The sequence below is a fragment of the Macaca thibetana genome, chromosome 2 (assembly GCF_024542745.1).
Source record: "Macaca thibetana thibetana isolate TM-01 chromosome 2, ASM2454274v1, whole genome shotgun sequence".
Taxonomy (NCBI): Eukaryota; Metazoa; Chordata; class Mammalia; order Primates; family Cercopithecidae; genus Macaca; species Macaca thibetana.
Window position 1 is genome coordinate 141431444 of NC_065579.1, and position 16852 is coordinate 141448295.

Here is a 16852-nt window from a genome sequence, read left to right on the forward strand (position 1 = left end):
TCCCTCTAAGAACTAGAACAAGACAAACATGCCCACTTTTATCATTGTTATACAATGTAATACTGGAAGTTCTCACGAGAACAACCGGGCAAGTGAAAAAGTAAAAAGTATCCATGTGGAGGCCAGACACAGTGGCTCACGCTTGTAATCCCAGCACTTTGGGAGGCTGAGGCGGGCGGATCATGAGGTCAGGAGTTCAAGACCAGCCTGGCCAACATAGTATAACTCTGTCTCTACTAAAAATATAAAAATTAGCCGGGCATGGTTGCACACACCTGTAGTCCCAGCTAGTCGAGAAGCTGAGGGAGGAAAATTGCTTGAACCCGGGAGGCGGAGGTTGTGGTGAGCCGAGATCATGCCACTGCATCTGCACTCCAGCCTGGGCAACAGAGTGAGACTCCGTCTCCAAAAAAAAAAAAAAAAAAAAAAAAAAAAAAAAAAAGGTATACATATGGGAAAAGAAGAAGTCAAATTATTCCTATCACTGATGATATTATCTTACATCTAGGACACCATAAAGACTCCACCAGAAAACTCTTAGATTTGATACATGAAATCAGTAGAGTTTCAGAATGTAAAATTAACATACAGAAATCTATAGCACTTCTGTACATCAATAGCAATATAGCTGAAGACCAAATCTAGAAGGCAATCCCATTTATAATAGTGACAAATAAAGAAGAAAGACAACCCAGGAATATAGTTAACCAAGGAGGTGAAAGATCTCTATAAGGAGAACTCCAAAATGCTGATGAAGGAAATTGTACATGATACACAAAAAAGGAAAAACATCCCATACTCATGGATTGGAAGAACAAATATTGTTAAAATGATCATACTATACAAAGCAATCTACAGATTCAACACAATCCCTATCAAATTACCAATATCATTATTCATAGCATCAGAAAAAAAAAATCCTAAAATTTATAGGGAACCAAAAAAAAAAAAATTCCAAATAGCCAAAGCAATTCTGAACAAAAAGAACAAGGACATCACATTATCTGGCTTAAAATTATACTACAAGGCTATAGCAACCAAAACAGCACAGTACTGAAATAAAAACAGACACATGGCTGGGCGCAGTGGCTCACGCTTGTAATCCCTGCACTTTGGGAGACCGAAGCAGGTGGATGATCTGGGGTCAGGAGTTTGAGACCAGCCTGGCCAACGTGGTGAAACCCCGTCTCTACTAAAAATATAAAAATTAGCCGGGCATGGTGGTGGGTGCCTGTAATTCTAGCTACCCGGGAGGCTGAGGCTGGAGAATCGCTTGAACCCAGGAGGTGGGGGTTGCAGTGAGCTGAGATCGTGCCACTGCACTCCAGCCTGGGCAACAAGAGTGGAACTCCGTCTCAAAAAAAACTATAAATAAATAAATAAATAAATAAAAACAGACACACAGATTAGACAACCCAAAAATAAAGCCACATACCTACAACCAACTGATCCTTGACAAAGTCAACAAAAATACACATAGGGAAAAATACTCTGTTCCATAAATGGTACTGGGGAAACTGCATAGCCATAGGCAGAAGAATGAAACTGGACACAAACTTCTCTCCACATAAAAAAATTAACTTAAAATGTATGACCTGAAACTACAAAGTCCTAAAAGAAAAATGACCTGAAACTATAAAAATCCTAGAAGAAAACCTAGGAAAATTCTTCTGGACATTGGCCTAGACAAATAATTTATGATCAAGTCCTCGAAAGCAAACACAAAACAAAATAGATAAATGGGACTTAAACTAAAAAGCTTTTGCATAGCAAAAGAAACAATCAACAGAGCACCAAAAGACAACCTACAAAACGGGAAAAAAATATTTGCAAAAGAAGGTATCCAACAAAGGCTAATATCCAGAATCTATAAGGAACTCAAACAACTCAACAAGGAAAAAAAAAATAACTTCATTAAAAAGTGGGGAAAGGACATCAACAGACATTTTTTCAAAAGAAGACATGCGAACTACCAACAAACATGGAAAAAAAAAAAAAGCTCAACATCACTTATCGCAAGAGAAATGCAAATTAAAACCACAATGAAATACCACCTTATACCAGTCAGAATGGCTATTACTAAAAAGACAAAAAAACAACAGATGTTGAGGCTGGGCATGGTGGCTCATGTCTGTAATCCCAGCAATTTGGACGCTGAGGTGGGTGGATCACTTGAGGCCAGGCGTTTGAGACTAGCCAGGTCAACATGGTGAAACCCTGTCTCTACTAAAAATACAAAAATTAGCCGAGTGTGGTGGCGCACGCTCGTAATCCCAGCTACTCGGGAGGCTGAGGGGGGTGAATCGCTTGAACCCAGGAGGTGAAGGTTGCAGTGAGCTGAGATCACGCCACTGTACTCCAGCCTGAGCAACAGAGTGAGGCTGTTGCTCTGTTTCACAAAAAAACAAAAAACAACAAATAGATGTTGGTGCAGATGTGGAGAAAAGGGAATGCTTTATACACTGTTGAAAGGAATCTAAATTAGTACAACCTTTATGGAAAACAGGATGGAGACGTCTTAAAGAACTAAACATAGAATTAACTTTGATCTAGCAATCCCATTACTGTGTATATACCCAAAGGAAAAGAAATCATTATATCAAACAACAACAACAACAACAACAACAAACACTTGTATGTTTACTGCAGCACTAGTCACAATATCAATAATATGGAATTAACCTAAGTGTCCATCAATGGAGGACTGGATAACAAAATTGTGTGTATATCTATATCTATATCTCACTTTGAATACTACTTAGTCATAACAAAGAATGAAATCATGTCTTTTGCAGCAAGATGGGTAGAGCTGGAGGCCATGATTCTAAGTGAAATAACTCAGAAACAGAAATTCAAGTATCAACATGTTCTCACTTTAAGTGGGAGCTAAATAATGTGTATGCATGAGCATACAGAATAGAATGACACTGGTGACTATAAAAAGTGTGAGGGTGGGAGGAGGTGAGGGTTGGAAAATTACCTATTGGGCACGATGTTCACTATTTGGGCGATGATGGGTACACTAAAAGCCCAGACTTTACCATGTAAGAAAAATGCACTTGTATTCCTTAAACATTTTAAAAATTAAAAAGAAAAAAAAAAAGGGAAGGGGAAGCAAGCGGTAAGCACTCAGGGGAAGCAGCATCAGCACTCCAGGGCCACAAGGACAGCTGAGCTGTGGGTTCTGTGCCCAACTGCCCTCTGCTGGTGAATAGAAATAATGAGTGGAAAGAGGACCAAAGGCTCATTTCAGGTTGAAGGTGTCAAGATCTTTTTCAGTCTTTTATTAGAGAAAAATTCAAACTTAAATCACAGACAGAAGAGTATAAAACAGCCCCATGCGTCTTTACCTAGCTTTGACAATATATCAGCTCATGGCCAATCTTGTATCATCTACCCATTACCCACTGCCCTCTGCCATGTTTTATTTGGAAGCAAATCCCAGACAACATATCATTGCATCTGGAATTATTTTAGTATGCATTTCTAAAAGAAAGGGATTTTTTTTTAAAAAAGCTCCATACCACCACCATCGTCACAACTGAAAAATAATTAGCAATAATTCTAATAATTCCAATAATTCCTTATAGCATGGGACGCCAAAAACAAAACAAATAATTAAGCCTCACCCGAGGAGGATCACGGCAAGGGAGAGGCAATCATGTAAAATTCAGATTAACAGCATGAATCACCCAAACAAACAAAAGTACTTCATCTTCAGTGTTGCCAGAGTAAACTAGCAGGAACATAGATTAAATGAATATCTTAACTGGAAATGCAAAGCCATGCACCCAAATGGTAGGAAAATATTTAGTTCAGTAGATGTGATGCAAGTGCCACTAAGTCTTTGTTGAAACTTTTAATTTATACAATATTTTTATTATTATAATTTTTTTTTTGAGACAGGGTCTCACTCTGTCACCCAGACTGAAGTGCAGTGGCACGTTCCCAGCTCAATGCCGCCTCGACATCCTGGGCTCAGGACTACTACGGGTGCGCACCACCATGCCCAGCACTTTTTTTTTTTTTTTTTTTGAGACAAAGTCTCACTCTGTCGCCCAGGCCAGAGTGCAGTGGCACAATCTTGTCTCACTGCAACTTCCGCCTGCCAGGTTCAAGCAATTCTCCTGCCTCAGCCTTTCGAAGCTGGGACTACAGGCATGCACCACCACACCCGGCTAATTTTTTGTACTTTAGTAGAGACGGGGTTTCACTGTGTTGCCCAGGCTGATCTCAAACTCCTGGGCTCAGATAATCCTCCTGTCTCAGCCTCCCAAAGTACTAGGATTACAGGCATGAGCCACCACACCCGGCCTATTTTTCATATTTTTTGTAGAGATGGGGTTCCACCATGTTGCCCAGGCTGATCTCGAACTCCAGGACTCAAGTGATCCTCCTGCCTTGGCCTCCGAAAGTGCTAGGATTATAGGTGTGAGCCACTGCATCTGGCCTATTTTTATTATTTTTAAAGAGACAGGGTCTTGCTGTGTTGCCCAGGCTGGTCTTGAACTCTTCAGCCCAAGCAATCCTCCCACCCTGGCCTCCCAAAGTGCTGGGATTATAAGTGTGAGCCACCACACCTGGCCGTGTTGAATCTTTCCAGTGATTCAGGAAGGCAACACGGTCCTTAAGGGCCAAATGCTCAGAGCGGTGCAGTTGGGCTATGAGACACTGAGAGGCGTGACCACACCAGCTCCCCAGCAATCTCAAACTCAGGGATCAGAATTAGGTTGAAAGATCACTCCCCTTTTTGGGCTACCTCTGTGCTATTTCTCCCTCTCTCACAAATTTCTGTTAGCATGTCTCTTTTCCCTTCTAGATTATAAGCCTCTGGAAGGCAGTATAGCATTTGATATGGGTTGGCTCTGTGTTCCCACCCAAATCTCACCCTGAATTGTAATAATCCCCACATCGTGGGAGGGACCCGGTGGGAGGTAACTGAATCATGGAGGCAGGTCTTTCCTGTACTGTTCTCATGATAGTGATTAAGTGTCGTGAGATCTGATGGTTCTATAAAAGGGAGCTCCCCTGCACACGCTCTCTTGCCTGCCGCCATGTAAGACATGACTTTGCTCCTCATTCACCTTCCGCCATGATTCTGAGGCCTCCCCAGCCATGTGGAACAGTGAATCAATTAAATCTCTTTCCTTTATAAATTACCCAATCTCAGGTATGTCTTTATTAGCAGCGTGAGAACAGACTAATTCAGCATTGTGTTCAATTTTGTATCCCGAGCGGCTGGCACATGAGAGATGCTCAATGGATGCTTGCATAGAGAAAGCCTGAACCAGAAAAGTCCATCAATCACTTGATGATGCCAAATGTTGGAAAAAATGGGAAGAAAAGAGTATTCTCCTACTCTGCTTGTGGGACAATGAATTGATACAGCCACTTTGTCCTCCAAAGAGATGTCAAATATTTAGACCATAAAACAAGAATAGGATGCAAAAAACAGGAGCATTCAGAGAACAAGAAAAGAGAGAGTTCCTGGAAATTATAAACACTCAACAGAAGGGTTGGAAGCTAAAGTTGAGAAATTCGAGAAAATCTCCCAAAGCAGAGCAAAAGAACAAATAGATAAAAAATAGAAGACAAAAACCAAAGGACTAATCTAAGAGATCCAATATTTGAATATAAGGAGTTCCAGAAAGAGAACAGAGAAAACAGATGGGACGAAATTAAAGAAAAAATTTAAAACATTTTCTTATACACTTATATTCTGAGTTTCCCAACAGAAAGGGCAATGAGTTCCTGGTGAAACAGATAACAGACTCACATTAAAGCACATCACTGAGAGAATTCAGAGCACTGGGGAAAAATAAAGACCTAACATGCTTCCAGAAATAACATACACAAAGTATTGAGAATCAGATTGGCTTTAGACATAGACAACAATCCTAGAAGTAAAAGATAAATGCAGCAATGATCTCAAAATTTTAAAGGAAAGTGATTTCTAATCTATACCCAGCCTAAGTATTAATTATGGGTGAAAGCAGACAAAAAAGACTTTCAGACATACATGGTCTCCAAATGTGCCTTCCATGTTCCCTTTCTCAGGAAATTACTGGAAAATGTGCTTTACCAAAATGAGAGTGTGCACCAAGCAAGTGAAAGACATGAGATACAAGAAATGAGGGACCCCCTACAGGGGACAGTGAAGACACTCTCCATGAGAGAAGAACATTGTGCAGGGAAGGAAAGGTGTACTATGTGGCTCACCATACCATCAGACTGAAAACTAGCCAAAGCCACGAGACAACTATATTAGGAGGACAGAGGGATGGGAGGGTGAGTACATTTGATGAGGGTGGGTGCCAGAGTTGAATTCTAACCTCCCATAGAGAGAAGTCAATAGATGATACTAAAGTTGAAATGTAGAGAAGGAGCAAGGAAAACTCACCATTTAGAGAAATGGCAGTGAAAACAAAAATAACCCACTAAGACAGATGGAAGCAGTTGTCTCAGAGAAGGGGAAGAGGAGAGGGAGCACAGGTGCTGCTGTTTTTGCAATCCTATGCATCTGTAACTCTGATAAATAAAACAACATGAGGAAAAAACCCTGCACACAGGAAGTATCTCGGAAAATTCAGAAGGGTAGTAAAGCTTCCAACAGCACTGCCAATGGTCTGACGTTGTTAGACCACCAGATTCTGCTGCTGTTATGCCTGTTTGTACCTTACTGCAATATCCCAGTTTATGGCCATCAAAGCTCAGCATTTCACAAGCACTTAAAAGAGACAAAGCTTTAGTCAGCAGGTATGTTATACATGGATTTCTAAAGCTCTTACCAGCAGTAAAAATGCCTTTCGTGCTCTGTCTTATACTAGAAGGTCTCACGATTGCTGAAAGCCCTGTGAGATAAAAACAAAAAGGAGACCAAAAAACCCAAAACAGATGTTAGTCATCTTAACAGTTTTAAAATTTGAAACTAAATATTCTTTCTAGTCAGCCAATCAAACCACCAAATCTATCTCTGTCCTGCTGTCACAGTGACAGTGAAAACGGCACTGGAATTGAGGGCCAGGAGACCAGAGCAGCCAGCCGCGGCGCCACCCGGCTCTGTGGGTCCAAGCCGATGACCAAACAGCTCTGCACCTCCTCCCCTTAAAACAAGGGGGTGGGTTAGCTGACTCTCAAAGGGTCAGATTTAAGATTTTATGACTTAAATCTGCCTGAGATTTCTGGTTCTCAATTGCATAACATGAAAAGATAAAAACCAAATGATTACATCTACGAGAAAAACTTTCATTCTGAAAATACACATACGGATTCCACAGTGAGGAACAAGTTTCACTCCCCTCAAAGAGACAGCCCAGATCACACTGTTGCCAGGATCACGTTCAAACAAACAACAGTGTGCCTCATACAGAGCTATCTTCAGGATGGGAAGCTGGTGACCCAGTGCAAACCTAGTCAGGCCCAGGCGGACAGTGGGAGTGGAGCACTTGCTGCAGCTCATGTTCCACTGCAGTGTGATGGTCTCAGCAAAGCATTTCCGTAAATTCTATCTGGCACCTCAGTACATATTTACTGAATGAAAACAGGAGAATGCACTCAATTGACAGAGGGACTCATTCTCAATTTTATAAATATTTCTTGATTGACTGATCTCATAAATTACCTTTAGCACCTTAAAGGGAAGTTAGTGTCTGAAGATCAGGTTCAGAATTTTTTTATAATTTTTTTTTTTTAAGAGATAAGGACTGCTCTATCGCCCAGCCTGGAGTGTAGTGGTATGATCCTAGCTCACTGCAGCCTCCAACTGCTCAAGCGATCCTCCCACCTCAGACTCCCAAGTTAGCAGAGACTATAGGCACGTGCCACCATGCCCAGCTACTTTTTAAATTTTTGCAGAGACAGAGTCTTGCTCTGTTGCCCAAGCTGGTCTCAAATTCCTGGCCTCAAGTGATTCTCCCTCCTGGACTTCCTAAAGTGTTGGGATTACAGGCATGAGCCATTGCACCTGGCCTGGGTTCAGAGTTTTGGATAAACATTAGGGCAGGGCTGGGGAAAATGCTGTGGAACGTGGGCCATGTCTGAGGGAATGCACTGAACACTGTATGAGACACATCAAACGGAGTTGATTGAGGAAAGCTGTGTTCTCGATGTTACAAAAGCACAAAAAAATGCCACCAATCTCTTTTCTCAGACCACCACAAAGAACACAGACATATCTTTTAAATAAATTCTAGAAGTTGTGCTCTAGAAACCAAAAGAAACATTGTTTCTCCCTTTGACAGTGATTTAGGATCCAGAAATTTAAAAATAGAAGTATTTTCACCATGTTACTTCAAACAAGTAAAAATTCAGATTTAGAAAAACCCTCAAACTTTTAGTGTTTTCTTCTTCTGAGAAGCAATCTCTCTATTTCACTAAACAAAAAGGAAGAAATAGTATGTCCCAATCACAAAGTCCGCTTTTCCCCATGGCTGGCATTTCCTCAACCTCAAATTCATAAACGTACCTAGTCGCACCACATCTCCACAGTCGGGATCATGAGCCACTTGAAATAAAGTTTCTTCCACATCTCTGTTTTTTCCAGGAGAGTCCATAATATGATGTATCTGTTGCTGTAAGCTTTTGGGCAATGTCATCAGCTGAGTGAACTGTCCTTCTGGGCTTTTATCTATCTGAAGGGGGGAACAAAGACAATGTCTATGGAAGTGCTTTAAATTCTACAAATACTCACAGACACAGGGCTTCTCTTTCAAAATCACACAGACATATATGCACCCACACCCCTGGCGAGGCAGCAGGCTAAGGAGACTCTCTTTTCTGAAACTGAATGGGTTCAGTTCCGGAGTCTAAGTCCCTTCAAAAAGGATAATTCTTGTCCTATAATATTGCATTTCTACCTAAGAATAGAAGCCACTCTCAAGGATCAATTTTTGACTTTTGGTTTTAAAATTTATATTTGTCTTAAATCCAGCAGTCAAAGGAAGTGGTGCTGCAGTTGACACTCATGGAGGCCGCGTCAAATCCGGGCACTGAGATGACCCCTCCCATTTCAAATGCAGGGAGACTGACGTGCCCTGATCACACCATCAATGAGAGTGAGTGGGATCTGAATTGTGTCTCCTGCCTGTAAGGCCTTTTAGTATGCTGTATTTCACAAACTGTAGGAACACACTGATGACAGAAACTAATCTTACTCACTTTTAATCCCCGGCACACAGTAGTTACTCAAAAAACAAAAAGGAAATGAGTAACTGAATCAATACAACTTAGTTGTCCTACAGCTACTATGCCAGTGGCTTTGGTTCCCAAAGTATTCTAAAACATATTAAGATGTTAAGATGCTGAAGATAAATGTATAAATAAAACATGTAAAACTATGTGTCGGACTTTACTCAGAAACCCTTGAATCAAAAGTTAGCCACAGAGCTGAGGCCAGACCTAGCTTTCCTAACTCCCAGTTTCATACACTGTGCCTCATGGAATGAATTTTTAAAAATCTTGTAAACGTTGATTTCCTGCCAAGTGCAGAACCAGTAACACTGCCCTCAATAGCTCATCACGTTATTTCCCAAGGAAGAATCTGTCTTGTATCCTTTTCACAAATATTTAGGTTTTAACTTCAATTAAGAGAACAGTAAGAAAAAATCAGATGAATGTATTACATTTTAGGCTTAGAGTTTACAGATATGACCAACTTTCTTAATAATTAGAATCTACTCACTCTACCATTTTAAAAATTGATTAAATATTTATTAACTATATACCAAATGGGCCAGGTGCGCAGGTTCACACCTGTAATCCCAACAGTTTGGGAGGCTGAGGTGAGAGAATTGCTTGAGCCCAAAAATTCAAGATCAGCCCTAGCAAAAGTGTGAGATATCCAGCTCTACGAAAAAAAAAATAGCCAGACATGGTGGTGCAAGCCTATAGTTCTGTCTACTTGGGAGGCTGAGGTTGGGAGGATCATTTGAGTCTGGGAAGTTGAGGATATGACGAGCGGTGACTGTGCCACCGCACTACAGCCTGGGTGACAAGAGCAAGACAGTCTCGAAAAAAAAGTATATACCAAATACCTGAATTTTCTAGTTTTGCCTATAAAAATCTATGCAAAGCAGAAGAAAATGTTATTATTTAATGGCTCCGTAAAGGTAGAGGGGTAAATATTTAGGTTTTTACCTAAATATTTGACATTTATCACTAGAATGGTTCTAAATTCACAGGACCCATCCTCTACTTAGCTTTGGCTACAAAAATGACAACAAATTTGAGTATTTATATAAACTAATCTTAGAAATGACATTTATGGGCTTATGTTTTGAGGCCACATATTGGGATTAGTTAGAATAAACTTATATTTCACTTATGCTTTACCTATGACGCTTCCAATGGCTTGAGTGACATATAAAAAAATTAGAAAGTAGTATTTGCCACTGCTTTCTCTTCAGGAAAATAATGCACTGGAATTTTCACTTGAAAGCATGTGTGTAAAGATAAAATATCAGGTGACATGGTTTAAAAATTTGGTAAATTCTCATTTTCCTTACACTAATTCTCATGAAAATATGAAAGTGAAAGCATTCAGCTAAATTGTGAAAGTTAAATTGCATTTTAAAAGCAGACATGGATACAATTATTAAATGTCAACTTAAGAAAAAAGCAGATAGATATGGAAAAAACCTGACATTGTATGATTCCTTTCATATGAACTGTCCAGAAGAGACAAATCTACAGAGACAGAAAGTGGATTAGTGGTTTCCTGGGGGAGGGGAGAGCTGGGGACTGCTAATGGGTATGGAGTGACAGAAATATTCTTAAATTACATTGTGGTGATGGCTGTGCAGCTCTGTGAATATACTATAAACACTAGCTTTTATGGTATAGAAGTATTCATCAATAAAGCTAATATTTTGTTTTGTTATTACTATTTTTTTTGAGACAGAGTCTCGCTGTGTTGCCCAGGCTGGAGTGCAGTGGTACGATCTCAGTTCGCTGCAATCTCCATCTCCCAGGCTCAAGTGATTCTCATGCCTCGGCCTCCCGAGTAGCTGGGATTACAGGCGCATACCACCATGCCTGGCTAATTTTCGTATTTTTAGTAGAGACGGGGTTTCGCCATGTTGGCCAGGCTAGTCTTGAATGCCTGGCCTCAAGAGATCCACCCACCTCGGCCTCCCAAAATGCTGGGATTAGAGGCATGAAGCTGCCATTCTCTCCCCCTGGCCAAAAGAGTAAAGAAAAAATAAAACCATATCCCAGGAGGAATGGCAGAGATGAGCACCACCTGCAGACCTAAAAGATGCAGGGGTAAGGCATATTTTATGTGTCAACTCAGAGCAGAGGCACAGCTTGAAGACACTGTCCTGCGAGGATGGGCTGTGCTACACATCCAGAATCAATCACCATTACACAGTACTATATTCCCAACTGGCAGAAGACATGGGCCTGGCAACCAAGGGTAGAAGGAGAAGTGACCTTATCATTCCCAGGGACACACTTGGGAACACTTTGTTTCCTATCACCACAGCTCTAGGTCTGTGGGTCTAGAGGTCCCAATTCCCAGAGAAGGGATGGTTCTACCAGAGGACACAGTAAGCATCCCATTAACTTTTTAAAGTTACGACTGCCACCCAATCCATTTAGAATCCCATGCCATAAGTCCAGCAGACAAGGCAATGAGTCACTACACTGGCAGAAGTAATTGGCCCTGGTCATCAGGAGCTGGGGTGCTGATACACATCTCTTAGAGGACCCCTTGCCCAATTTTTATGGTAAGAGGACAAATGTGGCGGCCAGGGTCCTCCAGACTCCTCTGAGATGACGGTCTGGACCACCCTGTCAAGATAAGCAGAAGTGACAGATGAAGGTGAAGGGAACCTGGATGAGTAGCAGAGGTGGGAGAAGATGAGTCTCAGTTGCAGTCTCAAGTCCAGATACAGCACTGGGAGCTGTAACTCAGTCCCCCAATCTTATTCTTGTAAATTTCCTGGGAAAAGAAACTGATGCGAAACTAGATCATGCAGACTTTTATAGGCTGTAGGGAGGATTCTGGATACCTTTATCTTCACAGTTGGAGAAAATTCCTAGTCCTTTTCCCTTGCTCAGTTTCTAGAAAGTTGGTAGACAGACACATTATACTTCCCTGTCCTCTAGCCAGAGAATAGAAGATCTCTAGAGAAATTCTACAGACACTGATATTTGAGATCCTCCAATAAAACAGCCAGGTCCTTGGCCAGGTGCAGTGGCTCACACCAGTAATCCCAGCACTTTAGGAGGCCGAAGGAGGCAGATTGCTTAGGTCAGGAGCTCAAGACTGGCTTGGCCAACATGGTGAAACCCCGTTGCTACTAAAAATACAAAAATTAGCTGGGTGTGATGGCACATGCCTGTAGTTCCAGCTATTTGGGAGGCTCCCGATTCAAGAATCGCTTGAACTTAGGAGGCGGAGGTTGCAGTGAGCTGAGATCGCGTCACTGCACTCCAGCCTGGGCGACAGAGAGAGACTCCATCTCAAAAAAACAAAACAAAACAAAACAAAATAAAATAGCTAGGTCTTTGCCTTATAATCCTATAGTCAAGCCCACCAGTTGACAAGCCTGATATACCACAAAGAACTTCCAGTCTGCATTTTAGTGCCTCATTCTTTAAAAACAGGGCAGAGCCAGGCACGGTGGCTCTTGCCTGTAATCCCAGTACTTTGGGAGGCCAAGGCGGGAGGATTGCTTGAGCCTAGGAGTTCGAGACCAGCCAGGGCAACAAAGTGAGACCCTGTCTCTACAAAAAAAAAGTTAATGTCTCAGATCATATGGGTACAAATATATGTATATACACATATATAAAAAAACCAGGTGGGCATAGTGGCATGGGCCTATAGTCCCAGCTCCTCAAGGGGCTGAGGTGGGAGGATCACTTGAATGCAAAAGTTCAAGGCTGCAGTGAACTATGATCATGCCACTACACTGTAGCCTAGGTGACAGAGTGAAACCCCCTGTCAAATTAATTAATTCATTAATTACTTTAAAAAAATAGGCCAGGAAGGAAATTCAGACATTTGAAGAAGGCTTCTAACATAACAGACTAGAGTATAAACAGACAAGAGGAACTAAGAGAAAGAAACAATGTGAGAGAACAAGACAAAAATCTTCAAATGCTATAATAAAGATCATTAAAGAGATTAGGAGAAAATAATGCATCCATAATACAAAAACAGGATGCTATAAGAAAGAACATTTTGGGAAAATTAAAAATTCAGTAGAAGTGTTACAAAACCAATCAGAAAAATTCTCCCATAAAGCTAAATTTAATAAACAAAGAGACGGGGGAGAGAGAGAGAGAGGGAAAAGGGTTAAACCAGGAGGTCTAGCAACCACCTAACAGGAATCCCAGGAAGAACAAACTAAGAAAATGGGTACGAAAAATAATTACAGAAATAATAAAAAAAAATTCTTTAGAATTGAAGCTTATAAAATTCCAGATAGAAAAGACCCACTGAGGCTGGGCGCAGTGGCTCACACCAGTTAACCCAATACTTTGGAAGACCAAGGTGGGAGGATGGCTTGAGCCCAGGATTCGAGACTAGCCTGGGCAATATGGTGAAACCCCATTTCTACTGAAAATACAAAAACCACTCGGGCGTGGTGGTGCATGCCTGTAGTCCCAGTTACTCAGGAGGTTGAGGTGGGAGAGTCATTTGAGCTTGGGAGTTTGAGGTTGCAGTGAGCCAGGACTGTGCCACTCTACTGTAGCCTGGGCAACTGAGGAGGGAGGGAGGGAGGGAGGGAGGGAGGGAGGGAGGGAGGGAGGGAGGGAGGGAGGGAGGGAGGGAAGGAAGGAAGGAAGGAAGGAAGGAAGGAAGGAAGGAAGGAAGGAAGGAAGGAAGGAAGGAAGGAAGGAAGGAAGCCAGCCAGCCAGGACTGTGCCACTCCACTGTAGCCTGGGCAACCGAGGGAGGGAGGGAGGGAGGGAGGGAGGAAAGAAGGAAGGAAGGAAGGAAGGAAGGAAGGAAGGAAGGAAGGAAGGAAGGAAGCCAGCCAGCCAGCCAGGACTGTGCCACTCCACTGTAGCCTGGGCAACCGAGGAAGGAAGGAAGGAAGGAAGGAAGGAAGGAAGGAAGGAAAGAAGGAAGGAAGGAAGGAAGGAAGGAAGGAGGGAGGGAGGGAGGGAGGGAGGGAGGGAGGGAGGGAGGGAGGAAGGGAAGGAAAGGAAGGGAGGGAAGGGAAGGAAGGGAAGGACAGAAGGAAGGAAGGAAGGAAGGAAGGAGGGAACCAAGTGACTGAATAATGAATGGAAAGCAGATATAAATAAAGAGGGAAAATTATTTCCACCCTAGAATTTGATATCTAGCCAATACTATCCATCAAAGGGAGGGTAGAATTTTCAGAGGTATATGGTCTCAAAAATGTACCTCCCTCACACCCTTTAAGAAGGTAATAAAAGACAAACTTCACTAATATCAGAGTGTAAACCATGGAAGAGGAAAATGCAAGACCCACAAAACCAAAAACTAGCATAGGGGAGGCAAAGGGAATTCTCGGGGTGATAATGAAAGGAAGGTAGAGCAGTGGGCTAGAAAACAACCAGCCGAGAAAGGAAGAGGGCAGGGGGCTCCAGGAAAAACATTTCTATGAAAAACAAGAAATGGAAAATACCCAATAAATTTGTCTATAATGGGAAGAGTTTTACAGATCTGTCAGAGTTTGAGGATGACTGACCTAAGCAACTGAAAAAATAAGACAACTATTAACTCCAGGAGAAACAAAGATGTACAGGAAAGGGAACTTCATAATGCCACAGCTCATCAATAAAAAAAAAGGCTGTCACAATAAAATAAATATTGAGTATTAACCTAACCAAAAACATGAAATAACTTTATGTGAAGCATGAGGGCATGAGGTAGGAGGGGAAGAGATTGTGTGTGCTAAGTGCATGTGTGTGAGTGTGTGTATTGGTATATGAATTGATGGGGTAGTGTAAGACAGTAAAAAAATCCCCAACTTACAGGATGGCAAAAATAAAGTATAAGATTGAAAAAAAAATCAAGAAATAATAGTCAAAGCATATTATTTAGAACACAGTGGTGAATATCGAAAAATTAGCTATAGAGACAAAAGCAGCTGCCCCTGGTAGCAGGGCTGAGAATGTGGGAAGGAACTGCTCTTTCTGTTATAAACTTGAGGTATCATTTGGCTTTTAAACCATGTGCATGCATAAAACAAAAAACCTCAACCTGAACCAAATGTGGCAAAATCTGTTAAACTGAGTGGTGGGTATTCTCACATTTCATATGTCACTCTCTATTCTTTTCTTATTTTAAAACTAATTCCTATCTTTTTTAATTTCCTTTTTAGCTCTAGAAATTCCGTTACTCTATTACTCATTACATGTTAGTTGCCCCTATTATGTGGAGGGAGAAGAGCATAAACGAAGAAAAATACAGTGTTCTTTACATTAACGGAAAAAAAAACAAAAACCTGTGGCCCACCCTGGTTTTTATTTTCAAACAAACACTTAATATTAATTTAAACAACACCTTGATAAGAAAGTTTTATTTGATACATTGAAAAGAAAAATTCCCAGACGTAATAAACGTAACAAGTGGGGAAAGAGAATTTTGAATATATATGAGCCCATTAATGTGTAACAAAACCGAACCTCTTGATACATGCATGCAAACATACACAAAAGTACATGTGAAAAGATGTGGAAGAACAGACAGCAGGCTGGGTGCAACAGCTCATCTCTATAATCCCAGCACTTTTGAAGGCTGGGGCGGGCAAACTGCTTGAACTCAGGAGTTTGAGACCAGCCTGTGCAACATGGCAAAACCCTGTCTCTACAAAAAAATACAAAAATCGGTCAGGCGTGGTGGCATGCACCTGTAGTCCCAGCTACTTAGGAGGCTGAGGTGGGAGGATGGCTTGATCCCAGGCTGGGGGGTGTTGAGGCTGCAGTAAGCCAAGATCATGCCACTGCACTCCAGCCTGGGCAACAGAGTCAGACCCTGTCCCAAAAAAAGAAAACAAACAAACAAACAAACAAAAAAAACAAAAAAAACCCCAAACTGTCAGTACAGTTACCTCTGGGGAGCTAAATGGGTCTGGGGATGGAATGAGAGTGATTTAAAAGTTTATTTTCACTTGTTTTGACTGGTAATTAATAGACATGGTAAGATTTTCCAATGGCAAAAAAGATACACATGGTGAAAATAAGTCCCTCTCCCACTTCTGCCCCTAGTTCCCTTCTCCAAAGGCAGCCTCTTATTACTAGTCTGTTACCTCTTAGCATTATTCCAGATACACAGAAGCCTATGTTTACATACAGTACTTACTTTTTGAACTATAAATGTTCTCACACCAGTCATGCTGTTCTACCCCTGACTTTCTTCCTGCAAATAGCCCTTGTCTTAGAAACAATGCAAGCTATTTTCCACATACAGTTTACCTCCAGCCGGCCTTGCTGGCTTTTATACACCACTTGAGGATTCTCCTGTAGTATGCTGCCATAGAGCTCTCGAAAGTGGGCTATATTGGGCTTCACAATATTCAGCACTTTTGTTTTATCCTCTCCAACCACCATCCGAAAGTCACCTAGTTAAAACAAAGAGATAAACACATCTTTCATTAAGAATCCACACTCTGACCTATGAATGACACTCCCCACACTGATACTGCATGGGTTCACTCTGGCAGGATCCCTCATCAAAACACTTGTTTTTCCTCCTCAAAATGTGGGCACTTTACCCAAGAAATGTGAGCTCTTGTTTGGAGGAAAACAGGGTCTCTCAAATCACAAAGCCCTTTATGCCAGTTAAATTTACAGTTACTTAGGTTCAGAAGGTAATCACAAGCGAGTAGCTAACTTGTTTTAGTTTTTCCAATGCAGACACTTCTGCACCTAC

General features: G+C 41.5%; 2 protein-coding genes across 5 annotated transcripts in view; one reads left to right on the top strand and one right to left on the bottom strand.

Moving 5' to 3' along the window:
• The window catches only part of TSEN2 (tRNA splicing endonuclease subunit 2), a 728632-nt gene that overhangs the window by 20649 nt on the left and 691131 nt on the right, over positions 1 to 16852 (top strand). The window lies entirely within an intron of this gene.
• Positions 1 to 16852, bottom strand: part of TAMM41 (TAM41 mitochondrial translocator assembly and maintenance homolog) — a 59230-nt gene that overhangs the window by 13493 nt on the left and 28885 nt on the right. For 3 of the 4 annotated variants that reach the window (XM_050781491.1, XM_050781492.1, XM_050781494.1), the window contains 3 exons: positions 16396 to 16541; positions 8465 to 8630; positions 426 to 6851 (listed from right to left, as the gene is read on the bottom strand). In XM_050781491.1, the coding sequence (XP_050637448.1) occupies positions 6397 to 6851; positions 8465 to 8630; positions 16396 to 16541 (767 nt within the window). In that variant the 3' untranslated portion in view covers positions 426 to 6396. Of the gene's footprint in view, positions 1 to 425; positions 6852 to 8464; positions 8631 to 16395; positions 16542 to 16852 lie in introns of those variants that run through there. The other variant, XM_050781493.1, reaches the window with a different exon arrangement.